This window comes from Adiantum capillus-veneris, chromosome 19 (assembly GCF_014529385.1).
Source record: "Adiantum capillus-veneris isolate H3 chromosome 19, ASM1452938v2, whole genome shotgun sequence".
Taxonomy (NCBI): domain Eukaryota; kingdom Viridiplantae; phylum Streptophyta; class Polypodiopsida; order Polypodiales; family Pteridaceae; genus Adiantum; species Adiantum capillus-veneris.
The window spans coordinates 153,582,212-153,600,166 of NC_140949.1; the positions used below are offsets into that span (position 1 = coordinate 153,582,212).

At 40.5% G+C, this 17,955-nt stretch overlaps 1 protein-coding gene across 1 annotated transcript; it reads right to left on the bottom strand.

Annotated features, from left to right (window-relative positions):
- Positions 1-5,913: 5,913 nt before the first annotated feature.
- LOC147435107 (uncharacterized) lies at positions 5,914-7,766 on the bottom strand. Its single transcript, XM_086490096.1, has one exon. It carries the CDS (start codon positions 7,004-7,006, stop codon positions 5,918-5,920), a length of 1,089 nt encoding a protein of 362 aa, XP_086346222.1. The 5' UTR covers positions 7,007-7,766; the 3' UTR covers positions 5,914-5,917.
- Between the last annotated feature and the right edge of the window lie 10,189 nt (positions 7,767-17,955).

The following is a 17,955-nucleotide window of genomic DNA, read 5'->3' on the forward strand; positions in this document are numbered from 1 at the left end:
CTCCTGACTCCCATAGCATATACGCATACTCTTTGTAGCTTTCAGGTATCTCAATATTCCTTTCACTGCCTCCCAATGTTTCTTGCTTGGGTTTGACATGTATCGACTTACTACTCCCACTGCAAATGCAATGTATGGGCGAGTAGAAATCATTGCATACATCAAACTACCCACTGCAGACGCATATGGAATCTTATCCATTTTAACATGTTCTTCCTCAGACACAGGACAATCTTGTTTGCTAAGTTTCACATATGGTGGCAGTGCAACACTCAATGCCTTTCCCTTCTCCATATTGAAACGTTGCAAAACCTTGTCAATATACTCTGTTTGAGATAACCAAATCAACTTCTTTGATCTGTCTCTCTCAATGCGCATACCAAGTATATGACTTGCCTCACCCATGTCTTTCATGTCAAACGATTTTGCCATCTTTGACTTCAAAGCTGAAATTTCTTCCAAGTGCTTGCCAGCAATCAACATCTCATCCACATACAAAATAAGGATCAGCCAACTACTATCCTTAGCCTTCTTTGTATATAGACAGTGATCGAACTCACTACGTTTGTAGCCTTGAGAAAGCATAAACTTGTGGAATTTATGGTACCATGCCCTCGGTGATTGTTTTAAGCCATAAAGACTCTTTAACAACTGGCATACCCAATCTTCCTTGCCTTTCTCAACAAACCGTTCTGGCTGCTGCATGTAAATTTCCACATCTAAATCACCATGCAAGAACGCTGTCTTGACATCCATTTGGTGCAACACCAAATCTAATATGGCAACCAATGCAAGAAACCATCTCAATGTAGTCATCTTGACCACCGGAGAGAAGATTTCATCAAAGTCAATGCCTTGTTCTTGCTTAAAGCCCTTGGCAACAAGCCTTGCTTTGTACTTTGGCTGACTGTCATGAGCGGTGATCTTATACCTGTAAACCCATTTACAAGGTAGAGCCTTTTTGCCCTGTGGTAATTTAACTAGCTTCCATGTCTTGTTTTTATGCAGAGGTGTCATCTCTGACTGCATGGCCAATTGCCTTCCCGGAGTCCTTCATTTGCACTGCTTCCTTGTAACATGAAGGCTCATTGCAATCAGTCAACATGACATAGTTCATAGATGGAACAAACCTATCAAGAGGTCGCGTGATACGTCCAGATCTACGCACAATAGGTGGCTGTTCTACTCTTTGGATCAAGTTTGTTCCTAAATTCCTTTGCAACGTGAGTATATGCCACATAGCCAAAGACTCGGAGATGCTTGTATGAGGGCACCTTGCCTGACCATACCATCTCTGCCACTAAATCCTTCTGCAAAACCTTGCTAGGAGATCTATTTACAAGATGAACAGCTGTTGATACAGCTTCAGCCCAAAACCCATTTGGCAGCTGTGCATTAGACAACATACTTCTGACCTTCTCTTGTATGGTCCTATTCATCCTCTCAGCAACACCATTTTGAGGAGGATTGTAAGGAGCAGTAAGTTCACGTTTTATACCTTTTGACTCACAAAAGTCCTGAAAGGCCTTTGAAACATACTCTCCACCATTGTCAGTGCGTAAGCATTTAAGCTTCTTGCCACTCTGATTCTCCACAAGTGTCACAAACGTTTTGAAAACACTAAACGCTTCATCCTTGTGCTTGAGAAAGTAAACCCATACTTTCCTCGAGTAATCATCTATAAATGTCATAAAGTAAGAAGCTCCCCCTAGAGATAGGTTAGGCATAGGTCCACACAAATCACTATGAACAAGTGTCAACTGTGTATCTCTTCTACTGCTTCTATGCTTATGTGGCTGCTGTGTTTGCTTACCATACAGACAATGTTCACAGAATTCAAAATCATTAAATGAAAAGCCAGGCAAATAACCAGAACGAGACAAGATTTCCATTCCCTTCTTGGACATATGTCCTAACCGGCTATGCCACAAAGAAACGTTCGGCTGCTCGGTTACATTGATTACAGTTTTAGAGACATTTGATACATAAATCATGTAAAGTCCTCCAGACTTTACTCCATGTGCTACTGTCATAGAACCCTTGGATATCTTCCACATGTTCTGTCCAAAAGTGGTGACGTAGCCAGCATCATCAAGTAAACCTGTACTGATCAAGCTCTTTGTAATTGCGGGAACATGTCTCACATTCTTCAGCGTGAAAGAAGAGCCATTCTGAAACTTCAATTGAACATCTCCAACACCTAAGATCTCACATGTCTGCCCATTGCCTAGCCGAACATGATCTTTAGTGGTCACATAAGAGGTAAACCACTCCTTATTTGGAGACACATGAAGTGATGCCCCTGAGTCTATAATCCAGTCACTCAGTGCATTTCCATCAGATGCTGTAAGAAGAGCTGAGTCCATTGTATTCTTCAAGAAGTAGATGTCTCCTGACACTAGACTGTCATCCTCTGCAACAGTGTTTGTCACATTTATTTCTTGAATCTTCAATGAGGACTTGTTCTTCTCACCATGGTCTTCAGCTTTCTCTTTGCCTTTTTCTGCTTTCCATTCTCTGCAGTCTCTTTTCATGTGACCCTTCTTGCCACAATGGTAGCATTCTATGTCACTCTTGCCTTTAGCACTGCGGGACTTGCTACGATACTGATTCCTCTTTCCACCTTTGTACTTTTCTTTGGTCCTTCCCCTGACAACTAAGGCTGTTTCTTTGCCTTTGTCCATTGCCTTTCTATTGGTTTCTTCAATAAGTAGACTGCCTTCTACACCTGCTATGGTCAAACCATCTGGAGGTGTAGAATTACTCAAAGCTGTGCGAAAAGTGTCCCAACTTTCCTGCAATGTGATCAACAGGAACATAGCTCTAACAGGTTCATCAAACTTGACACCTTGAGTTGACAACTGACTGTAGATTGTGTTGAATTCATTCAGATGATTGGACATAGGTGTCCCTTCATTCATCTTCAAGTCAACAAGCTTCTTAAGCTAGTATACCTGTGAAGCTGCACTCTGCTTCTCATAAAGATCACTCAGCTTTAACCATGCTTGATAAGCCGACATCTCGTCTGCTACATTGAAGTAAACGCTTTCTGCCAAAGTCATCATAATGGTAGAATGTGCCAATTCATCCATTTCGCTCCATTCATATTCGTCCATATCTTCTGGTTTTATCCCCTTGAGCTTGATAGGTTTTATCTACTTCTTTTGTACCAACACGTGCCAAATCTGCTTCTTCCACAATGGGAAATTGGTTCCATCTAGCTTCTTGATATTGTAAAGAGCATTGTCCTGTGATCCAGTCATTGCTACGCTTCACAGTAGTTTACTTTCCTGGGAAAAATTCGGCAGAGTTTCCCTGTAAAGTGACGTCTGAACCAATATCAACCTGTCAAATGAACAAGGAAAGCTTCAGATTCTGCAGAAATTTTGGCAGAGTCTCCTTTGTAAAATGGCTCTGGTGTACTCAAAAAACAGACCAAAAAACAGCTCAAAAAACCGCTATCTCTCTAACACTGTAAGCTGTGGGTAAACCTGTTCTGCACCTGTACTGTCTCTCACTGTCCTATCACTGTCCTGTAAGCATAGACTGCGACAATGCCTCAACGGCAGTAAAGAAAAGATGCAATCCCAACTGTCTAACTCACAGTCAATACATCCTAGCTGCCTATCTAAGGGTGCTCAAGGGATCGCTCCAAGACCTGTATCACCGAAAGGATCTCAACATTCGAGAACCCCCCAGCTCAATAAAACCTCACTCGACCCTCAACAAAGGCTGCAGTAAATTTGACAATACATAGACTTCCCACAAAGTCATACATCCACAAATTTCCCACTGTATGCTGAAACCGCTGCGGCGGTTGTTTGCTGCGTGACTCACAGCCAGCAAACCCTCAACAGACATACATCATCTCTGACAATACATCCCATGTGGAAGTACCTGCAATGTCAGGATGAAATCTCGAATATCAAGCAGCAAACACAAGCTACCTGATGAACTAGTGGATGTCGCCTACAGTCTGTGTGTAGATGCGCCCGTGTCATATGTGACACGCCTCCAAGAACTGTGAGCCGTCCTTCGATGTGTAGACAGCCACAAATCAACACTCTGGGAGTGTCGATATCCTCAGCACCTGCAGTCGTAGGCCAAAAACCCCAAATTTGGAGAGTCGGATCTGCACCCGCTAAGACCACGTAGTCGAAAATGGCCTGTGCAGAACTTTGTCGAAGCCGAACGGTGGTCGTGTCTTCGCCTGTCGAATCTCACTCCAATCTGAGCAGGTGACTCTGGCTACCTACAAATGCTGCCCCGAGCCTCGATCTGAGCTCTAATACCAGTTGAAGGAGTACGAGCGAAAGTGCGACGTGAGAGAGAGTGCGAGAAGAAGAGCACGACGATATGGTGAACTCGCTCTACTGTAATGTGTAGAGCATAGTGAGTTCTTATTAGGTTTTTACAAAAGAATATGTGTACATACCTGGCGGCCCGCCCACTTACCTGGGCGACCACATTGGGCTTTATACCCCAACAACTTCTCTCACATTTTTAGACATGACTTAGACCTACATACTTTCCTCTCTTAGTGTGGGCTCTCCATTGTGACTATCATCACCAAAATTTTGGAGCATAGAGAATTTTGAATCACTCATCAGTCCCATACATACTACATCACATGTAACTTTGGTCCCATAGGTCATATTTGACCTCCACGAATGATGATAATATCTATCTATCTATCTCTCTCTCTCTCTCTCTCTCTCTCTCTCTCTCTCTCTTTCTCTCTCTCTCCCCCTCAAGTGGGCTCATAATTTGGATATCAATAGACATTCTTTAGTTTGAATCCTTGAGATCTATTCACCAAGGAATGCACTACTACAAAAAGTTGTATAAAATGTTATTTTCTCTTTTAATATTCAACTCAACAATTATGGACACTTGAATATAGAGAGACAGAGATAGAAGAGAAATTGGATAGGGTTCCATACCTATATTGTAGTAGCATTTCCCTTTGCAACAAGTATGATTGTTTAAACACGCAATGATATAACTTATACTTTAATAGTTACTTTGCATATTTTACACGTCTCAGCTTGTCATATTAAATTGTAGTGACATAGGCACTAATAATAAGGTGACTAATAGGGTGCCAACATCAGATTATCAACGATAATTTGAGGTCTGTTATCTTATTCTTGATGAATACCATGGCTATGTAGTAGAAACTAGACTATGATGCTGGGCACTGCTTCTATTTGTTTGAACTTTGGAAAGACATTGTGCTTACCCTCCACTATACTTCTAATGGCACAAGCATGGCACTCATTTAGTCTATGCACTATCTACTATTTCTATAACTTTGAAAAAAATTTAATGGTAAGTTTAGATATTATTTTGCTTTTTTTTTGTCGGTTACCAAGACTTTGGATTGCAAACTTCTCTAAATCAACAAACCACTCATAAGGTCAATGCTCTCTCTTGATGAATAGATTATGCTTGTTCTTTATGAAACATTTATATTTGATTTAAGCATCATAGATACGTCTCATATAATATTTGATAATTATTTTGATATATCTCTTGTACAAAAATAATCACCAACCAATTCAAAAATATTATCCTATTATATCTTGAGAATCTATGCTACGACAAGGCCAACCAAACAAGACTAGTTCACAAGTAGAGGCATTAAAAGATAGCCTTTAGCACAATATTTTTTTAATGAAGAAGATGCGTTCTTATTTTCATTTCATAAAGAAGAGTATACAAGGATTAATATATGTTCTTAATGATTGAGCAAGCGTGAGATAGGCTTGAGTATCTAATATTTTGATGAGGAACAGACATTCTTACTTTTTTTCATAAAGAAGAGTATACAAGGATTAATGATTAATGTATGTTCTTAAAGATTGAGCAAGCGTAATGGTCTAAGCGTGCTTAAGAGGGAGTGGGGCAGGAGTTCTTAAAGATTGAGCAAGCGTAATGGTCTAAGCGTGCTTAAGAGGGAGTGGGGCAGGAGAAAATGTTTGTCACTCCTTTTGTGAGCTTCTTCTTCTGCTTGGGTGGTGCTTACAGAATCATGGTCATCAGCTAGGCCTTGCTCTGTCCACCACGTCCTCGCTTTTGCTACTTTTGGAGGAGTATCTCTCCGCTCAACTTTTTCTAATGCTCGTGAGACCATATTGGGCTTGCTCGCTCTTTCTGCGACCACGGCCTCCTCCTTGGCAGGCACCTTGTCTGCGGCATGCTCTTCCTCCTTTCTCACCACAAATTGCACATGTGGGCTCGCTTTACTTTCGATTTGCGGATTGTGGTTGTGCCCCGGATACCCTAGTTGTACTACGCTTGCACTGTACTGCACAGTACCGGCGTGGCGATGAAGCTGGTCGTGTAGGAGCCTCAATGTCGGATCAGGCGCGCATGACAATGTTTCTGCTTTCCAGCTGATTATGTATGGGGAAGAATTTCTTGCAGCAAGTGGACAATGATGCTCCTGCCTCGTAGCGGCGCCTGCATGTTGCGCCGCTGCCAGAGATGGCGACGATATTCTCTTCACAATCTTGGGATTTCGCGTTGAAGGAAGATGTGGGTTCTCTTGAATGGCGATTTCAGCACTTGGGTTGCGCTTCTCTGAGAGAGACGTAGACGTGCACTTTGCAAGCGCAGGACGTTCTTGCCTCTGCACAATATTGCGCGCATTCCCAATCTGAGGCTTGAGATCTGCTTTTTCTTTCGACGGCGCTGTAGATCTAGAGGTGAGGGTGGAGTAGATGCGCATCTGCAACCGCCCATTACTTCGATGCGATCGCATGTGGCTATAATGAGCAGGGTTGGTCTCTGCGGTATGCAAAATGACGAGCCTACCATCTCTTCTCACAGATGCCAAGCAAGCGCGTGGCACGCGAGGCATATCCATCAAACTTCCATCACATATTGTCAACGATTCTAAAGGCGGCGGGAGGCCTCCATTTCCATTAATCTGATGAGGCTCGTGATACTCTGAGCCGGATAGTCTACTACCACTATTACAATATCTATACTGGATCCCCATCCACACCACTCTCTCCTTTCTAGTATGCGATGATGAAGATTACAATTCAATATCTAGCTAGAAGAAAAACGTATACAGAGGAATTTGCTAGTGTTTAACACAGAGGAAGTATATACAACAAGCTGGAGTGAATCAGCTAGAATCTAACAAGCTAAGACTGTGGATATATTCATGGAAGAGACATCCAAAATAGATAACTTGCTACAATACTCACACACTAATTAGTAGCCCAACACTGTGCTAGACTCATTGGTATAAACTGCATATATATCTCAACAGAGGTCGACAATGCACTCTCACATTAATTGCCTGCAACACATACTAAGCTCATCTCCAAGTCTTAAAGCACCCACACGCACTGATCAGCAAGTTTCAGCCCCAAGATTCAAGACCCACATGTATATAAAGGGCCTAGAGCATGACATCATGCACCTTTCCTATAACTTTTCCTTTCTATCAAGTAAAGCAGCATCAAGTGGCAACATAACTTATGATTTTGCTCAAAGGCATACAAAATAGATTGTTTGGGAGACACTCACCTTATGATGTGTTTGCAACTCCCACCTGCCGAAAGGAAAATCAAAAGGTTTTGGTTATGATTCATCTACAAAACCATTGATGTAACTCGTTTTGCCTTTTTGTATTGTGCTTGCACACCGTTTTTGAATTGATCAAAGCCTAAAGTGCAAACCAGCAGAGAATGTACGAGTGCTCTCGTTAAAGGACTACAAAAATTCTTCTAAAGGTCTACTTGAAGATGGGAGTGGTGTATAAGAATGACCCAAAAGTAAGTTTGCCCACCTTCTTGACATAGTACAAATGTAGGACACTTTTTTCAAATGATGTAAAAATAAAAAATCAAAACCTGGTTTCTTGCTTTACATATCATAATTGGCCTAAATAATGCCATACTAAAGCGTGGAACTCTTGGGAGTAATTGTGCACCACTGGATAAAGATTGTCGATTAGTGCCACATGGCAAGTTAATGATGGCAAACTTTTTTGTTCCTTTTTCTTTTGAGAGCGGCATTAACTACACATCCCTTTCTGTCTATGAAGATAGTAGGCCACTTTAAGATATAGTACTAAATTGAGACTTGTTTTCCTATTTTTATGAAGGGGGGAGATTGAGTAGTGGGTCACACACACTCTTTCTCATCCTCTCATGTATGCCATTGTCACCTTTGACATTGTTTTATAATCGAGATGATCCTTTCCTTCTCTTTTTCAAAGTGTCAAGTTGTTATTGGCTACTTCCAAAAATATCTCAGATAAGTGATTATTAATATATCCACACTTTGCACTTGAAATTTGATTATATAATGCTTGGGAGACATAAAAGCTTTAGGGTAGATATCTTTAAGTTCTTTCTCTCTCTCTCTCTCTCTCTCTCTCTCTCTCTCTCCCCCCCCCCCCCCCCCCCCCCCCCCCCCCCCCCAAACCAACAAAAACACACACACACACACACACACAAAAAAAGGTTCTTGCCTTTAATAATGCTTAGGAAGGCCAAGTTAGAACAAGTTTGTGTATGCATGCATACATGTATAAATGTAAAAAGGAAGGGTCTTAGGAATCATTTCATGGACCACCTTAAAGAAGTTTTAGTACATTGCTCAATCACTTGTGCTAGTTTCGTTTCCCATTTGTGGTTGTGAGTATGTAATCTATCCTTTCAACGGGGATAGAGACTAGAAAAGAAGGGCCTCTGAGTGGTACTTCTATAATTTGGAGAAAGGCATTGTAGGGTACACCATGTTGCAAAGAGAGAGAGAGAGAGAGAGAGAGAGAGAGAGAGAGAGTTTCTAATAGTTAAAGGCTACATTTGTATCCATCTAGCTATCAAAATCCATCTCTGCTTATGTAAAGCCTAGAGCTCAACTTGCACACCCATTCGACCAAAAAACGCTATGTCAATCCACCTAGACTTCCCCACTTTGTGAGATATACTAAACTTGCCCAATCAATCTCCAATCAATGACCATCCTTGCAATACATTGAAGGTTTAAGGGGAAGGGGGGGGGGGGGAGAGAGAGAGAGAGAGAGAGAGAGAGAGAGAGAGAGAGAGATGGCAACACAATCACATCTCCCTACCTATAGCAATATATATGGGAGCAACACTCAAGTGGATACTCCCATCCCTTGGGGACGATGGTGCCACTTGCAACAGAAAAGAAAAGGAAGTTTTGCAAAGCAATGAAATGTGCCTAGGCTGATCTAAGATTCAACAACATGTGGTTAATTATCTCTATTGTTTCAACTTTGGCCACTTCATCTTTTGAGCCTCTTATGCCAATGCTCTTCTCCAAACTTTTTGTTGTTGTTGATGGACTCTATGAGCCATTTTCTCACATATAGGTCCATAAACTATATGCAGGCATTTGTAACTCTCACAAGTCACACAAACCCACCCTTACCTCAAGTAAATGCACTAGTATGATACCAAAAAGGACACTTAATTGTCCTTTTTTGATATTTTAAATAAAATGCTATGTGATACCAAGAAAATATCACATAAAATCCTTTTCAAGCTTACAATATGTTAGCGGCAATATCTTTAACACTAGTTTGGTACCAAAAAGGACACTTTAGTGTCCTTTTTTCACGAAGTTAAATAAAATGGTACATGAAATCTAGAACACATCTCAAGAAATGCTTTTGCAAACTTATAAAATGTTATTCAAAGTACTCATAGAAATTATAATCTCTCACTTTTGATCATAACCTCAATAGTAACTACACTCATAAAAAGAACCTACGCAAAACAACATTCAATATATGTTTCATTAAAACTCGTACTCTAGCCTAAGAAAAAAATGAGCAGGGTGCATGCAATAATCCGTGGTAACTACTTATATATGTGTTTGAAATTTTTGCAATTGTCATGTGAGAAAAAAATCTTTTGTGACTAGAATTAAATATAGAAAGTCATGTGGGTCAAATATGCAACGTTTACAAATTCAACTAACGATTACAAAAAACATTTTGTTCATCTAAATTTACAATTCCTTATGATGCATATATACTAGATCTATGACTCCATTACATAAGGTGATACTTTTTAATGGTTATGCAAGCCACATTTGGTGATTTATGGCATATCCAAAAAACTGTGCATGTTGTAATTATGTTTTTTTATTTATCAAATACAAGACTTAAAATAAAGTCCACTTTTTGTTCATCTCACTTATTTGTATACAAATGCCTCATATGGACACAATTGGGAGATTAATATACACATTTTCATTAGTTTTTCATTGCAATTTGTTTTTACCAAGAAATTATGCACTACAATTTTTTTAAAATGAGGTTAAATTACAAGATACCTATGAGTTTGAACCCTTGAAAAATGCTTAGTTGATGGGTATTGACCTATCGATACATTATATACCTTAGGTTTTGTCCCATAACCTCATCATGTTAATGAAAGAGGCCTTGAAAGACCAAAATTTCCTCTTTGTCAGTAGTTTCAAGATTTTTGTGTTTTGATTATAGCAAAATTCTAGTCTCATAACTAGGTTATGAAGCTCAATTTCTTGCTATAATAAGTTTTTTCCTATCCATACACCTTGAAGTCTATGCAAAATCTTATTTTGATGAGAAGTTATATTCAATTTATGAAAATTTTGTTAAAACTGCACTAATTTCTATGATTTTTCATCTTAAAACTTATCATTATAATCTTAATTTGGTATTAATTTTGGAAAAAGTAAAATTTGGCTATGTTCTTCACCTCATAGCTGATCTAAGATATGAATGCGACCTATGAATTGTTTTTATAGATTTACCAAATAATTATGACAAGGTGCTAGAAAAACAGGACACTTTAGTGTCTCAGGACATTTGAATGTCTGATTATAGAACTAGTGTTAGAAAATACAGTCTTTCACTTTTGAACACAAACTCATATGGCACTACACTCATGAAAAGTACCCACATAAAGAGTAGTTGAGGTTTGTCTAAAGCATATCCCTTAGCTGTAGAAAAAAATAAACGGATTGCATGCAATAATCCATGTCAGCCACTTATAGATGTACTTCACATTTTTGCGACTTTCATGTAAAATAAAATTCTTTTATGATGGCAATGAAATATGTGAAGTTGTGTGGGTTTGCTATGCAACTTTTTTGGACATGTTTGATGGAAAAGTAATGCACCTTACATGTAGGCTCACCTTTGTTTATGATACACAAGTACTTGTTCTACAAACTTAGCACTTAAGGTAATAGGCATTGATATTTATGCAAGGTGCTATGGGGAGCCATGCCAAGTGGAGGTGAAGGTCCTTGCCAAGGGAATTGGTCCAGATAGATGCTCGCAATGTAGATCGGCGTGTGAAGACCTCTCTCACTTATTCAAGGAGTGTCCGTAGTCTTGGAGGCAAGATTTAAAAATGGGTCCAAAAGACCTGGAAAATAGGATTATTCAAGAACGATCTCTTCTTGGGAGGAAAGATGTTGAAGAGCCATACACACACTGTTCCTTGCTACACAAATCGTGAGTTATTGCTACTTTAAACACATTTGGAAGACATGGAAAAGTCAAATCTTTGAGAACTCCCTAGAAGTAGCTAAGTTTGCAAAGATTGTCCAAGAACGCAGGGCAACGAACATCGCCATTGGAAAACAAAGGAACTCAAAGGAGTGGAAGAGGACCCTAGGGCCCGCAATTATGGATGTGCAAAGGTGAAAGTGTGGGCTCATCTATGTTCATGGGGTGGCTCCCCCATCAGCCGATGTATCTATGATCCATTGAAGTGATCATGGCTCACCACGATCATGGCATGCATATGTTATTTTTTGATCTATCAATATAATCCACTCACCATTGTGAGTTTTAAGAAAAAATATTTGATATTTATGCAATCTATATTTGGTAAATTGTATCAAATTCTCAAAACTATACATGTTGAAATTCTTTTTTTAGTTCATGAGAGATAAGCTTTAGAATTGAGTGTAGCTACTAGCACAGGATGGAGTTCTTGAAGCACCTGGTTTCTTCTCCCCACTCCAATACCCCAGCTGCTCTTTTGTACTTCCTTATTAATAGTTCCCCTGAGATGCCACCTAGACTTAGGCTAGACCATGTCGAGGATAAGAGTTTGTTGTGGAACTCCACCCGTTTCCACATCCCACGTTTTGAACCAAGAGTAGCTGCATCTAACATCTCCTTGGCCATGACAATGCAAACTTGGCCCTATTTAGCCCAGGAGATCATAAAATTGGCACAAAAGGCCTCATCATGGAGAGCTAGGTTAAGAATTCCGAGACCTTCTCGGTCCACTGGTCGAGCCCCCATTGGTCGAGTCCCCACTAGTCGAGCCCCCACTAGTCGAGCAACTGATTCCAATTTGGCCCACTTCCATGGTCTGGAGGTTTTCGTGCCGTTCTTTTATAAAAATCTTTTTATTGGTTTTAAGAATTCTTTCCAGTGACACGGAGACATCTTAAGAAGTTGGTTGTTGATGGAAATTTAAGGGAGCATAAATGAATTTATCACTTTAATTCGGCTCGGGAATGGGAGAAGGGCATAATACCACCTTCTCATTTTTGTTCTAACTTTTTCAAGGACCCAATGAAATCTTTGTTTGTGAGTTGCATCCACCCCCAAGGGGTTCCAAAGCGCCTAAAGATTTTCCCTTTTGAGACAATCTCCCCTATCAGCTAGAAGGGTCAAAGGAGTCATTTTCCAATAGGGAGATCAGCCTTGGCTTCTCTATATTACACTTGGAGCATGAGACCACGGCACACGTTTGCACAATCTCTAGAGCTTTCCTGAGAACCTAGTGAAGGAGAGGAGCGAGTCATTTGCAAACGGTTTTGCCCCAGGAGTTGGTCATTGCCTAGTACAATCAAGCCTTGTGTCTCCCATCACGTAGCACTCGCTTTAAGAATTGTGATGAGAGGATGCGATCAGATGGCAAAATGCAAGGGGTCCAGGGGACATCCCTGCTTAATAGACCTTTTGACCTCAAAGGAGCCCACAATTCTGTCATTAAACATGAGCTCTGACTCACCGCAAGGGCCCAAAGTGCGAATGAGGCGACATAAGCGAGGCCCAAAGCCCGGAGCTTCCATGACATCTTCTATATATGACCATGTTATTCTGTCATAAGCCTTGTCAAGGTCAAGATATAGTAGAATGCACTCTTGCTTGGTGGAGGTTGCGTATTCCATGCCCACCATTGCTCCCAAGATGCCATCATAAATGGATCTTCCTCGAATGAACCCATGCTGATGGGGAGAGATGATCTTGCTTACTAGAGGGGCCAGTATGAGGGAGATTGCCTTGGCAATAGTTTTGTAATCTATTTACATCATAGTAATATGGCACCGATGCTTCTGAGAGAAACAAACTTGTTTGGGGATGGGTTTTATAATCCCTCTCTTCACACTCGTATCCAATGACCCTTCGATGATGGCTTGGTTAGCCAACCGCGTGACTTGGACCTTGAGATCATCCAAGAATTCTCTAAAGAATTCAGCCATCAGTCGATCCCATCTAGGGGACTTCTCCTTGCCAAGAGCTTGTAATGCTAGTGAATATTTGTCTTTGGATAATGCCACTTCGAGGCTATTGGCTTCTAATTGGGGAACCTTCTTGTCGACACTCTCAAGCAAAGGTGCTTTGGCCTCATCCACTTCCTGGGACCGGGTCTCTGACTGGCCAATAATCTGGCTTAGATGGTTTAGCATTAGACCAACCATATTATCTTGGTTTTGCACTACATTCCCATTCTGATCATAGAGGGAGAGTACATGGCACCAGATATTTTTAAATTTCAAAGCCCTAAAAAATGTTCTTGATTAGAGGCTTTTGGTTGTAGGAAGGTCTCCTTGGAGAGCAATATTTCCTTCTTGATTTCCTCACACTGTTCATTAGCTAGGTTACATTTAGCTTAGAGCCATCTCTTGTGCTCATCCTCGGTAGCTAGCCCAATAGCCTTCCTTGAGGACAATCAAGCCACCTCCACTATGAGATGCTTGAGGTGCACCCCACTTATTTTTTTAATTTGAGGGCCTGAGCTTTTGATTGCCTTTTGGATGCTTTGAGCGAAAAGATCCCAAGCATTAGGCCTATTGAGATCCACACATTTCTTGAGCTTACCCAATGCATTCTTGGTGAGGCTTCTAAAAAGACGATCTATGAAAAGGTGTATACCTATTATAAGCTCATTATAAGAAGCTTTTTTGCCCCTTTCGGGGTTTGTCCCTCCCCTTTAGCTTTCTTGAGTTGAATGTGTAAGGGCATGTGATCCGATAGGCTATTTGTTGAGATCACGTTCATCTCAAGCATTGACGGGATCCAGTTGGTCTGGTGAGAGAAATAGAACCTGTCAATCCTGGAGGCGTTGCGGGCATACTAGAGACTTGTGTAGGTAAACGCAAACATGCTATCTAGGGGCCCACCTCCCACAAATCATCCATAGCCCACTTCTCACACAAGGTCATCCATTTAGATTTTTCAATGCCAGCCAACATACTGATGGAACCTATTCTATCCTTGCTCTTCTCTACCATATTGAGATCCCCAACTGTCAACCACTCTCCTTCTATAGGAGTATCCCTAAGATGCATCCACAATGTAGCTCTATCTTTTGTGTTGCATGGTCCATACACATTCACTATGGTGAGGGGATGCTCTTCCCACTTGATTCTAACTCCAAGGACTCTTCTGGGAGAACCATTTTTGGCTCCAATTATTTGTCCACAATAAGTAGAACAACATTGAATCCATCACTTCCTTCTCCATACAATAGGATCTTTTTTCCTAAATCCTGCTCTTTCTTGCTACGAGCATCTAGGTGATGCTCTTGGATGGCCTAGAAATTAACTGCTTTCCCCTTCTTAACATCATCCTAGAAGAGGGCACTCTTCTTTTGAGTCTTCAATCCCTTCACATTACAAGAATGGATAGTGAGAGTATCCGTCATTGGGAAAGGGGAGCAAATTCCTCGACGGCCAATGCCTAACCATTCATGATAGTATCGGACCTGTGGCTTGCTAAATAATTAGAACCACCACAAAGCCCCTATTAGATAGAAACTACTAGGAAAGTGAATAGTAAGGGTTTGAACTGGCTTGCTCACTTTTGGGATGGTAATAGTATGAGGTGGAAAACCATTGACTTGATAGCACCCCAATTTCAACAGGGTAAGAAAACCATATGTCTTTGAGATATTGTTAGTCAACAGGGTAAGAAAAGAGCTGGGTAAAATTCTTGGAGATGGCTCGAAAGTAGTCTTTTTTGGAAACCCCATTCTAAAGGCATCTATCATGCATTAATGTGCAAGACTAAGTGGTCTACCCCCTCAACAAAATATGGAAGAGACAATGGCCAGAAGAACGGTGGGGGGAAGTCATGGAGAACATCTCGAAGCCAAAGTGGCAGGAATTTATGAAGATATTTTTGTGGAAGGTGATGTGGGGTGATTTACCAACGGGCATAAAGATCCAGGAAAGAGGAATTGGGTTTGGTTGTTGGTTGGGGTTCATGATAGCTAGTGAAGATCTGGCCCATCTTTTCATGGAATTCTAGAAGATCAGAGGCCTGGTAGGGAAAATATGCAAGTGGGTCCAAAGGACATGGCAAATCAAGTTCTTCAACATTGTTCTATTCCTTGGTGTCAAGAAGATGGGAAACTTTGCTCTACTTATCTGCACTCAAACTGTCAGGTACTTCTTCCACCATATATGGTAGGTGAGGAACCGTCGTGTATTTGAGGAAGACCTTCATGTAGCAAGCTTCTCACAGATTATACAAGAAGCATAGTGATGATATAGACACTCAAAAGAAAGCAAGATTTGGGAGACTGGTCTAGGGCTACCCATGCCATGTTGTCAACTTGCAAGAAGTATTAGCCTAGATGAGAGGCGATAGACATCCATTTTGTAATCTCTAGCACCTCAAGGCTCTTGGCCTGAGCTTGAGGCTGTTTTGTAAATTCTATGTTGTGCTTAATACAATCCACTCACAAATTGTGAGTTTTGTAAATAAATAAAAAATTAAGTGTAGCTTTGGAAAATTTCACTCATATTAGTTGTGGCTAAAAGCATGCTTTGGTGGTACAAAAAAATACATTTTTTGAACCTGCTTATTTGGGGATTCAACACTATTTCAATGGGTTATTAGAAGGAAATTTTAATGGAAATAAAGTTATTAGGTCTCCCCAATCTCAAAAAAATAAAAAGCCTTTCAAAACATCTTAAGTGCATAAGTGAAGGGTGAGTTTAGGAAATGAAAAGACCCATGAAAATGGAAAGTCAAAAGAATTTTTGTGTCCATATAAATACATATAAAAAGATGGTCAAGTGCACATCAATGCATATGTGTTTTTATTTTTCTTATTTTCCCTTTAGCATTTTCTTCTCTTTAGAGTGCCCTTGCTCTATATAAGTAGTGAATGGTTTTTTGTTTGAAGCCATTAGGAATACCTTATAATTTTGGAATAAAAAGGTCATTCCCACTTGTGTGAAAGAAGACGTGGGTGGGGTGACTATCACGACTCAGATTTTGAACTATAGTAGGCTTCGCGTAGTTGTGGGCATGCTGTAGGTTTGTGCATGTGAGAAGAGGGATTACCATTTCCTTGATCTAGAGTTGCATTTGTTATGTTGCTGCTCTCACTTCTTCTCGTGCCATAGTTGTGCCAATGCTTCTGTCATGAGGACTCTTGTGAGGAGAAAGGCTGCCACCAAGACTAGCTATAAAATGAAGAGCAAGACAAAGGCCACACCTTCCAACCCCTCCCACATGGAGACAAAATTGCATCGCATCATCAATAAAAGAGAGGGTACTCCGGATGAGGAAACAAGCGGACCCAAAGATGAGAGCAAGCAAGAGCCCCAAGGTTGTCGATCATTGAGAAAGGTTTTTGGTTGAGGATGGACACATACCTACCACAAAACAAAATCGAGGTTTGCTAGCTCATTGTAGCATGGATTGTTTGTGCCTTGTCCTTTGTGCATGCATGGAATGTTTTCTTTCATTTGCATTGAATGCAAGCAATATATATGCTCTATCTTGAGACTGTTGCAAACTTTCAGATGCCCCATTGTCTATCATAACATGAACACATAGTAGCTGTAAAGCTTAATCTATGAACATAGATGCATGCAACACCAAATTTGGCACTTTCCATGGACTAAGCGGTTTTCCACTGTCCACATTAAGTTTGAGATTGTCTAAATGTTGTTCTGCCATAAAAAATCATAAAGTAAGATGTTTAATTTCTTTTTCCTATTTCACATTTCAAGGAAAGAAAAAAAATGGAGGAATACCCTCAAATTACTAGGTTGTATTATACAACAAAGGAGCTCCATGAGGAGTGTGACCTTAGTATAAAAGGGGTCCTTCCAAAGGACATTAGTGACAAAGACCTCCCTGATGGCTAGTGGCTAAGAGTGTTTTGAACAATTGAACAAGAAGAAAGCCAAGCTATACTTGAACCATGTGCAACTATAATTTGTCGAAGACTATAGGCTCTTGATTTACAAGGTGTACCAAGCTCCACCATCTTATGGAAAAACATCACAAAGTTTGCACATGGCTATGCTTTCAAGAAATGCCATGCAACAACCAAAAACCCAACAGTTCACAAGGTGGAGTGGACAAGGTTCGAAGTGATAATATTGATTATGTGTGGAATCTGGCCAGGAGGGTTGGATGCAAGGTTGAAACCTGGTAGCAGGCCAATGATGCATCCAATGGAAGCATGCCATCAGCTATTAAGAAGCCCCGCTAGATGCATAATGACATCAACATGTGTACACACACAGACCCTTTGTCACGTAGAGTTCCAATAAAAAATTATGTTGTAGATCTAGAGAGTATTGCTAAGAGAGTTCCTCATATGTCTTTGAGTATTTTAGATAGGATGAAAGATTTGCAAGCTTCTCTCACGATCAAGAATGAGATTCTGCTAAGATATGAGGGTTTGAATGTTGCAG

What these genes read in the sequence shown, in the direction of transcription:
- LOC147435107 (XM_086490096.1), bottom strand. Translation starts at nt 7,006, where the DNA reads ATGGGGATCCAGTATAGATATTGTAATAGTGGTAGTAGACTATCCGGC.